The 10,648-nt window shown below is 36.4% G+C and overlaps 1 protein-coding gene across 10 annotated transcripts in view; it reads left to right on the top strand.

Annotated features, from left to right (window-relative positions):
• Kmt2c (lysine methyltransferase 2C) overlaps positions 1-10,648 on the top strand; it is a 171,816-nt gene that overhangs the window by 56,303 nt on the left and 104,865 nt on the right. For all 10 annotated transcript variants that reach the window (XM_013353872.2, XM_013353875.2, XM_013353876.2 and 7 more), the window contains exons 8-9: positions 2,726-2,840; positions 10,366-10,535. In XM_013353872.2, coding sequence (XP_013209326.1) covers positions 2,726-2,840; positions 10,366-10,535 — 285 coding nt within the window. The remainder of the gene's footprint in view (positions 1-2,725; positions 2,841-10,365; positions 10,536-10,648) is intronic.

Raw genomic sequence — 10,648 nt, 5'->3', positions numbered from 1 at the left:
CTCTGCTCTTGTTTAAGGTATTATATTTGTTCAGTTCATTTAAAGATGCAATGTATAGTTAAGAAATACAAATTAATAGATAGTCACTTATATTAGTTAAAATTGTAATGTTAGTTAAGTGTTCTAGATGTAATGAGATATATTTCATATGGATTGGTATTCTTCAAATTTTTCAAAGACATACATAATATGGCATTTTAATTTTTTTTGTTTTGTTTTGTTTTTTTTCGAGACAGGGTTTCTCTGTGGCTTTGGAGCCTGTCCTGGAACTAGCTCTTGTAGACCCAGCTGGCCTTGAACTCACAGAGATCCGCCTGTCTCTGCCTCCCAAGTGCTGGGATTAAAGGCATGCGCCACCACTGCCCGCCACCACTGCCCGGCATGATATTATTTTTTTAAATAAAGATTAGAAAAACAAAACTTAGTTTGAGAGACGTTGGAAAGAGATTTATTAGGATAATTAAGCTGTAACTGCAGAAATAAGCTAAAGCTTTGAACCTTCAAATAAGTGTTATGTTTGAATTTCTGTTTTAGGATGGACGATTACTACTGACTACTATTTTGATAAAATCTTGATGTTCATTTGAAAGACAATTGCTTCTATTTAGAATAGTTTTTTTTTAAAAGCGTGGTGTAGAAATTAAGCATTTGGAGTTACCATTTTTTTTTTAATCTGTTGTATTTCATCCTTTGACCATTTTTCCCATTTCTTCTGTAATTCTCCCTCTCAACCCATGTGTGTTGCTAGAATGACAATTTGAGAATGTTGGTTGCATCATCACTTATGCACAAACTCTTGCAAACAGACCATTTTTGTAACCAGGAGAAAGTAAGACCCAGAGTTGCCAGGGTAGGTCCGATTTTCTGGTTATTTCATGAGAACAGTCAGAATCAGTATCATGGAATCATGAAGTCAGTCAAACCATTTGCTTTCATATTTTACTAAAATTCAGGAAGAATATTAGTTAACATTTATTTGATAATGTGTATGTATGCTTAGATTCTTGAGAAGGGTTGTGAGAACTTAAAAGATGTATGGCCTCAAGTCTATCCATATAATTGAAGATATACTAAAAACTTGTAGAGTTTTGTTAAACTAACAACCAGAGGCCTTGATGACACATCTTCTTGCTGTTTACTTATCCCTAGGTTTGATTTATAATTTTTCTTTCAACTCTTTTTAAAGTCTCCCCACCCCTCCTTGTGTCTTAATTCTTATTATCTGAGAATCAGTAATGAGTTACTAAGCATCAAGACATTATTTTGCAGAGCATGGGCCCAGTTTGGGTGCAAAAAAAGTGTTTGGAGAAAGGCTTTCAATTGTAATTCATAATTATAACATGATTATTTTTTCCTTTTTTATTCATTGAGTTTCTAGAATTTCATTTATTATTAGTGGGCATCATGTGCAGAACTTGTGTGTATATGTTTGCGTTTGCGTGCACATACACACAGATTAGAGGACAGCTCAGTGGTGTTGGTTTTTTCCTTTTACCTTTATGTGGGCTCCAGGGATTGGACTCAGGTGGTTGGGCTTTGCAGCCAGTGCCTTTACCTATTGAGCCATCTTGCCAACCCTTTTTCATTTTACATTTTTATTATTATCATTATTTACGATGGCAGGAGTGGTGTGGGGTGGTGAGTATTAAACCATCTTATTTAGAGGCTTGGGTGGTGCAGGAGTATTGTCTGTATTCTGTCAATCATTGGCCAGGCAGGAAATATAGGCGGGAAAACCAGACAGGAAGTAGAAAATGATGCAAGGAGAACAGGAGAATTCTGGGAAGGAGGAAGCTGATTCCTCCCACTCCTGCTCAGACCACCGAAGCAGCAGGATGTGATCTGCCCCACTGAAAAAAGTTACTGAGCCACATGACTAACATAGATCAGAAAAATGGGTTAATCAAGATGTGAGTTAGCCAGTGAGAGGCTAGAGCTAATGGGCCAATCAACTTATAATTTATGGAGACCTGTGTGATTTTATTTGGGGCTTGCTGGCTGTGGGGTACTGGGTGGGACAGAAACCCCCAACTAGCAGGCCCCTTCATGTTACACTTGGGCTTGGGAAGGGCAGAAGAAGGCCAGGTAATTGGAGGTCCTGGGCAGGATAGATCTTCATGGCTTCCCTGGTGCTCTCCTCCACACTTTTTTTTTTTTAAAGCTCTCTTTTCTTTAAAATATTTAGCATTTACTATTATGGACATTTTAAGCTTTTTGACTCAGCACTTTATTTAAACCTCATAGTAATCTTTGATTTTTCACTGCCATTTTATACCTGAAAGTTGATTTGATGGTCACATAATTAGAAAACCGCAGCATACATAAAAATGACAGATCTGATATCAGACCCAGCCTTCCTCTTTGGTTATGCGACAGTGTCTTTCCAGATCATCCTGTCAGTATCTGTTCCTTCTTCCTTTCAACACAGCATAGCTAGCAGTTCTCGCTTCCCCTGAAAGATGAATATTAGTGCTTCTAAACAAGTAATGGTGAAAGGTTGTTGCTGTAACACCTTCTCCTCTGTAGGGATCTACAATGACTAAGACAAGTTAACTGCAGTAGAAAGCTTTAAGTAGGATGACCTTTTGTGTGTTCACAAGGGGCTGTCATTCTCATATTCTATACAAAGACAGAAGAGACACTGAGGGGATGCAGTTTTAAGAATGATTGTTTTCATGCATACTTATGTGACAACATACCTTTAAAGATAATGCTTATTTTTTAGGCAATCGGGAGAAGATAGCAAGATGCTTGTCTGTGATACATGTGACAAAGGGTATCATACCTTTTGTCTTCAACCTGTTATAAAATCAGTACCAACCAATGGCTGGAAATGCAAAGTAAGTGGTTTCTTAATTTGTTTTTAAATATCCTCTAAATATTGCGTAGAGAGCAGACAAGTCATACTCCTTTTCAAATTCATTTATTATCATCACCTTTATAAAACAGCATATTGAATTTTTGATGTATGATTTATATGTAGAAACTTTGGGTTTCTCTGTGTAACCCTGGTTGTCTTGGAATTCAGTTTGTATACCAGGCTGGTCTCAAACTCAGATCTGCCTGCCTACCTCTGCCACCTGAATGCTAGGATTAAAGGTTTGTGCCACCACCACCACCTGGCTGAAACTACATGTTTTCAAAAATCTTTAATAGCATTCTACCATGAAGCCATTGTCATTTTCATTATAATGAGCCTCCCTTTTTTTAAAACTGGGAAAAAAATTCCTGGTACTCCTTGGAAATTCATTTTTGGTTATGTACATTTTCTCTGGCTTTCTCCATGTAGTCTTGCTTTTCTCATTATTGATTACTGTTCATGTTTTAGAAGTTTGTAGGAATGCTTTTATTTAAATAATTTGTATATTCTTTGGGAGGGGATGGCCTTTTTGACTCAATGTAGTTGTTTTTAGATAGAGACATACATACTTGCATACTCCTTTATTTCCCTTTTTTTGTTTTTAATGAATCACTTGTTGGCAAACATTGGGTTGTTTATAAATTGGCAGTTTTTAAAATATGGTATGAATTTCTCAACTAATTTTTTTGTGTGATGTTTTATGAGAGAACTTTGTTTTATATTGCTCATGAGCATTCCCAGTTTCCTTCTGAAGTAGGAGAATTCTCTTTATGAGGAAACTGAAAACATATTTTAAAATTTATTAACTTATAGCCGAGAGATAAAACATACTGTTGTTTACTTTAGGTACTACCTACCTTAGGCTTCTACAGCTGTAGTCTTTGTACATGCCCCTGTCATGTTGTGTTCATCTGTGCACCTGGGTTAAGTACTTAAGAGTCATGCAGTTTTGAGATTCTTACCACCCTGTGTTAGATAATTTAAAATAAGTGGCTACTGACTCTGATATTTATGATTTAGATGCTTTCTAAGTCTCTCTCTCTGTCTGTGAGATAGAATCTTGATCTGCACAAGCTGTTCTAGAAGTCATCAGCCTTCTGCCTCGTGCTGAAAGTACAGTCATGCCCATTACAACAGAGTCTTGGTTTGGGGAGTTTAGATGAGGTCTATAAATATTTTTTTGTATTACTTAGTTGCTTATATTTTGATACTTCTTTATTTGATAGGTTACTTTTGAACATCTGTTTTCATAGCCCCCCCCCCTTAATTTTTAATTTTATGAATTTGTGTGATACTCAGCAGTTTTCACCCACATTGACTGTTTGAACATGGTAATAGAGACAGAAGTTAGCTAAGTATAGAGCTTGTTTTTTGAGGCTTCATCTTATTAAATTTTCTGGACAAATGTACATGGAAACAGTATGGGATGTTTCTTATTCTTTTTGCTCAGGCAGCTTTATTGGACTTGTTAATACTTATGTCTGGAGTTTCCATCTCCTTGACACAAATTTCCAGATTTTTTTCTTTTTCTTTTTCCTTTCTTTCTTAAGCGTCCAAAGGGCCTATTTCTTGAAACTCACTCTGTTTGGGATTGTGAATGTTGATGGTGTATTTTTGGGTAACAAGCTTGTTGATAGCATAATGGCCCTTCTTTTTCTTGCTACTGTCTTTGAGAGAGCCATATGCTTTGTGTTGAAGGTGGCAGATTAAGACTTTCCCTTTTCTGTTTTCCTAAGGGGGAAAAAAAAAACATGACTGTGTTTATGGTTGTTATTTTGTCTGCTTTAGTATGTTTATGACTTGGAGAGGTTTGTTCAATGATGGTCACGTTAAACTTTTTTTGGGAATTTACTAAGCCTTTTTTATTACTGTCTAGAAACTCTGTCAGTTGATTGACAACTCTACCTACTTAGGTACTACCTTAAGTTTACTTTAAATTCTCATCTCAGTAAAACGAATTTTTTTCTTGGACGATATTAACAAATTACTACAGATTTTAAAGTTATGTAGACAGTTAAGTCAGTCATTATAGTTCTCCATATTCTTTCTTTGAAATCTTTACTAGCTAATAATAGATTCTAGTTTTATAGTTGCTGAAGACTTAGTGGATAGATAAATATTCCCTTATTTGTAAACAGGAGTTTTCATCTTTCTTCAAAAATGTAGGTATTATTTTAAAAGATTGTGTTGTCTCTGTGACATCACACTATTTATACTTCCCGAAGTAACAATTAATTGCCCCTAAAATAATTAAGAAATATTTCTTTCCATTAGGATGTATGACTAAAGAATTTATGTATGACACATCTATATGTCCCTCCCCCCCATTTACTTCAGTTATTGCAGTTTTTTTGTTTTTTGTTTACTTTTGGTTTTTCAAAATAGAGTTTATCTGTCTAGCCCTCGCTAAACTTGAACTCATTCTAAAGACCAGGCAGGCCTCAAACTCATATTCACCTGCCTCTGTCTCCTGAATGCTGGAATAAAAGCATGCACCACCACCTGGCAGTTATTGTAACATTAATTTAAAAATAAAAGCAAATAGAATTTATAAAGTAAACACAATTGAGTAAAAATTAATATAATGTAACAAATTTTATTTGATGCAAACCTGCCAAGACCAGGTTTAATGGGGAGGTATGTCTTCAGATCCAGGTCTTTGACTTTAACTAATTTGACACAAAGTTTTTGCATGAAAAGAATATATAATTAAAATTGTTTTTCACTTAACCAAATAGCAATCACTGTAAAATTGAGAGCTTACTTTCTTTCCAATTCTTTACATTTTATTTGTTTTAAAAAACACACAGCACATACCAAATTGAAATGTGTGCCAGCCAAATTTCAAGCATTGAATAGCCACATGTTTGTGGTAGCTGCCATGTCAGAACACAATTTCAGGCTCTGGTGATTTCCCAAGCACAACATGTTTTTCTACCATGGGAGGCCAATAATTGAAACAGTGGGCACTCCTTTTCTATAGATCATTGGTAATAGGCCAGATAAATAAGAACATTTAGTGTTAATGTTTCATTTTATCAATTGCAATACTCTGCTCTTTTCAAGAACAAATCAAGGTGATATGCATGGAATCATATCTGTTTGATCTGTTTCTCTTTTAAACAAACAGGCTACCTTCTGGAGTTGCAGATGTTAGTTGTTTAGAGGCAGGGCATTTGGTTCCTTGCAGATACAGTGAACTCCATCAAGGGATCATTTAATCTTGTTTGTTTGTTTATTTATTTTATTTTATTTTTTATTTACTCTTGTTTGTATGAGTTGTACTGGTTCATTTCAAGTACCCCAGAGTGTGTTCATTAGCTAGACCTACATTTATGATGTTATGCAACTCTTTTTTTTTTCTTCTTTCTTTTTTTTTTTTTGGTTTTTCCAGACAGGGTTTCTCTGTGGTTTTGGAGCCTGTCCTGGAGCTAGCTCTTGTAGACCAGGCTGGTCTCGAACTCACAGAGATCCGCCTGCCTCTGCCTCCCGAGTGCTGGAATTAAAGGCGTGCGCCGCCACCGCCCGGCTAGTGATGCATTTTTTTCCCCCACAATAAAAAAGAAAATCTTTCTTTGTTCTTATATCTTTCATGGCACCCAGGATTAGTGCAAATAAATGCAGGCATCCCTGACACCAGTCATTTAATTTTATTTTCATTTTGATTATCATTTTATTAATTTTATTTTATTAATTTTTCCCTCCCTCCCCCTACTGTTCTTTTTCTAGGGTCTTCCTTTTGTAGCTCAGTGTTTCTGCTGCCTCAGCTTCTAGTGCAGAGGATACAAGCGAAAAATGATACCTAGTTTTATGAAAAAGTTCCAGTTTTTAGTTGTTTTGTTTGTTAGTCTTTTTTTTTTTTTTAAATAGAGCTGTCTTCTTTGGTTTTCCTGCAGCCTCATGTTCTTGTCCCATTGGCCCACTAAACAAAGGGCCTCTGGTTTATGTCCTAGCTTTATTGTCCAGTGTTCTGTGTGTTTGGCATTTTCCCTATGTTTGAAGGCCTGGAGTGAATCTGAGAAGGTGGCACTTGGAATTGGGGGTGTGGGTTTGCTGGGCTAGGGAGAGTGGCAGAACCCACAGAACAGTAAGAGTTTTCATAAGAGAGAGGGAGTGATGGTCTGTGGAAGAAGGGAGGCACCAAATGTTGTAATGGCATTTCATTTTTATTTTAATAAATAAAGCTTGCCTGAAGTTCAGAGAGTGAAACAGCCACATTGGCCAGCCTTCCTGACTAGGCCGCAATAACATACTTTTATTCTCAGTAGCCACACTAGTTTGCCATAGAAACCAGGTGCCTTTCATCCCAGTGGTGCCCACCTTTAATCTCAGCCCTAGGGAGGATTATAAAACGGGAGGAAGCCACTCTCAGTCACAGTCTCATTCTGAGCTTCCTGGAGGCAGGATCGTAATTTCAGACTGAGGTCGAAGTAAGTGCCAGTGGCTGGCTCCTTTGCTTTTCGGATCTTTAGATTGAACCCCAGTTTCTCTCTAGTGCTTTTCACACTTCTAATTCAGAAAAGCTGAGGGTGCTGATAAGGAAGATACTTGGGCCTTATGTCTGGTGTCCTCTTGTTGGGGATGATTGGCACCTGGCATTGGAGGCTGCTTGCTATCAAGCATTCTCGAGCGGGCCCCAGTGAGCCCTATTAGGCAGTAGCTGGAATGGTGATAAGTGAGAGGTGGAGTGCGGGCAGAAGGGCTCATCACCTGGAGAGCAAGATTTAAGTAACTGTGCTCAGGTGTGGCTGCCTGGAAGGTGGAGCCTGTGGGCTAAAGACCCTGCTCCAGTTTCTTTCCTGCCTGGATGAGAGGCCATTCCATGTTCTCTTGGTAATTCAGCTAAGGAGAAAAATCACACTGCTTTGTGTGTCTTTGATTCTCTACCTGCCTTACAGCTTTCTGAAATACAAAGGTGAATTCATAATTCTTTTTCTTCCCTTTGTGAAGGAAACAATATTCAAGGCTATATAAACTTACCTTTGATTGTAACTTTGATTGTATCCGAGCCTATTTGTAACTTTGTGTATAAACCTGACCTAATGTACTGAAATGTGTTTACAGTTTAATTGCACTCAGAGTTTAATTGATATAGGATTTTGTTTGGGGGACAGGCACTCAACTTGTAGTTCTGGCTGGCTTGGAACTTGGTGTATACTGTGCTGATGGTAAATCTGTAGGTTACCATAGTCTCCTGAGTGCAGGGATTGCAGGCCTGTGGGATGGTGTAGGTTTTTAAGCAAATGCTTTCACACTTGTGATAGTCATTTTTAAAACTGTGATTGTGTTTATTAAATTTCTTGATAGACAAAACTTCATTTTTTTGACTAGCAGATTTAAAAATTAACAAAATTAATCACTTCTATTGGTTCTACCAGTTTCTCCTTGTGTTTTTCTCTCTTAACTAAGCAAATATGTTTGGCTTTGACTTAGCAACAGGTTGAGCCACTGTTTTATTTATTAGTGTAAAACTACTCTATCCTGTGCAGTTGTTCCCCACTCCCACCCGCTTTGGACCTTTACATAGTAACATGAAATAGTATCCTGTTCACCAACTGATTGTTATATTTTAACATCGTTTTACTCTGCAGCCTTCTGTGCCATTTCAAATGTGCATTAAAAATGAGTTAGTAGTTAACTATTTAGATCGATTATAATGAATTTTTTGCTAGATTTAAATTAAACCATAAGGCTTGTTATATTTTTGTTGCTAAAATACATGTCTTACCTTGTATGGTGATAACATATGTGCAAGAGGCTGAGAAATCACCAGTTCCCGTTAACCCCAAATTTATGACACTTTCAATTTTTTGTTTTGTTTTTGAGTCTTTGTTTACCTCTTTTTTTTAAAGAAAATCGCAAATTTTCTGAAAGAACTATTCTTTTCACCCTGACATAAACTTTATATTCTAAAACAGGTTTTTCCCCCCCAAGGCTTATGAGGTGGATCAATGGGTAAAGGCACTTGCTTTGCTAACCCCTAGAACCCACATTAAACTGGGAAGGGAGAATCTTTTCTGTAGTATAACCCTCTGTGCACCCCCCCCCCAAATCAATCAATCAATCTGCCTGTCTGTCTGTCTGTCTGTCTGTCTGTCTGTCTGTCTGTCTATATATATATTTTAATTGAAAATCTGATTCTTTTTCTGCTCGAGAGCTTTGAGATCTTTATTTTTGATAGTTCTTAAGATGATTTGTTTCCAGGATCTGATAGTAATTCTGTACTGTTTACTTAGTTTATAATTAAAACATTTTGATTATTAAGATTGTATCGAAGCCCATTTACATAAGTGAAGAGCTATTTTTATTGTTTTATTTTTAAATATTTAACCATGTTTTGTTTATACTATTTAGAATATAAATGTTTGTTATAAAGAAAATAACTCTTTATTTTCTCTTTAGACTTAGTAACAGTTAGATAATCTTTGGTTTTTTGTTTTTGCTTTTTTTTTTTTTTTTGCTACCAAATCATTATGTTCTTTGTTCTTGCTTTTATTATCTTAGTAATTTTCTGTGGTATCTTATGTCTTTCTCAAGGTGTTCTTTGACTTTTCTTTTGTCTTCTTATCCTTGATTTGATCCCTATCATATTCTGGCATCCTTCTCTATCATGACATTTACATATGGTACTGTTGAATGCATACCTTTTCAAACTGTTGTTTGAAGGCAAGTAGTTTGACTTCCTTGACCGTGGCCTAGTTTTCTCTTCATAGTCCAAACTATCTTTCTTTCTCCAAATAAGCTTTATGTTTATCATATCATCTTCTCCCAAGCCTGGGAAGAGGGGCAGAAAGATTTTAAGAGCCAGAGGCAGTAGGCAACTAAAAGATGTTAAAATTGAGAGGACATGCATAAGACCTGTACAACATCTAGCCAGATAAAAGCCAAACATGTTAGGATACCTGGTCATGATGAAGTCCACCCTAGCTGAGGAGCTATTGGCAATTGATAACTGCTTGCACAAAAGGAAAAACAGTTTTCTTTAAAAGTATGTATCTCCTGGTAGATCTGCTTCCTACTTCTAGATTATATTTCATCTTTGAAATTTGTCTTTCTACGTTCTTGGTTTCTTCCATGTTTGCTTTCTTGATTATCTTCAATATCTATTTAAATTTTCTTGTTAATTTCAATGCAGTTTTTTTGTGATCAATCACCATTTGAGACAAATTGCTTTTTCAAAAAATGAATTGATGTGAAAAGTAATGAAAAATCCTCATGTTTCGTTCATTTCCAAAAGATTTACATCAAAAATCAGAACTGCAACTACAATAACTTTTTTTTTTTTAATGTTGTTGTTGGTGGTAGTGTTTTTTTGTTTTTTTTCGAGACAGGGTTTCTCTGTTTAACAGCCCTGGCTTTCCTGGAACTCACTCTGTTGTAGACCAGGTTGGCCTCGTGCTCACCACCATCTTGCCTGCTTCTGCCTCCCAAGTGCTGAGATTAAAGGTGTGTGCCACCCCACCCCATGTATAATAAACTTTTCATTTTTATTTTTTTTATTCTAGAATTGCAGAATATGTATAGAGTGTGGTACACGATCTAGTGCTCAGTGGCACCACAACTGTCTGATATGTGACACTTGTTATCAACAGCAGGATAATTTATGTCCTTTTTGTGGAAAGTGCTACAATCCTGAAACGCAGAAAGATATGCTCCACTGTAATATGTGTAAAAGGTAAGGAGAAATAGCTGCTCCATTTAGCTGTTTTTATAAATGGAATTGAGTGTTTATGCCTCTTTTTTTTTTTTTGGTAGAGCTTCTCTTTGTATTCCTGGCTGGCCTAGATT

Source organism: Microtus ochrogaster, unplaced genomic scaffold (genome assembly GCF_000317375.1).
Source record: "Microtus ochrogaster isolate Prairie Vole_2 unplaced genomic scaffold, MicOch1.0 UNK18, whole genome shotgun sequence".
Taxonomy (NCBI): domain Eukaryota; kingdom Metazoa; phylum Chordata; class Mammalia; order Rodentia; family Cricetidae; genus Microtus; species Microtus ochrogaster.
This window is presented reverse-complemented; position numbering and strand designations above follow the sequence as displayed.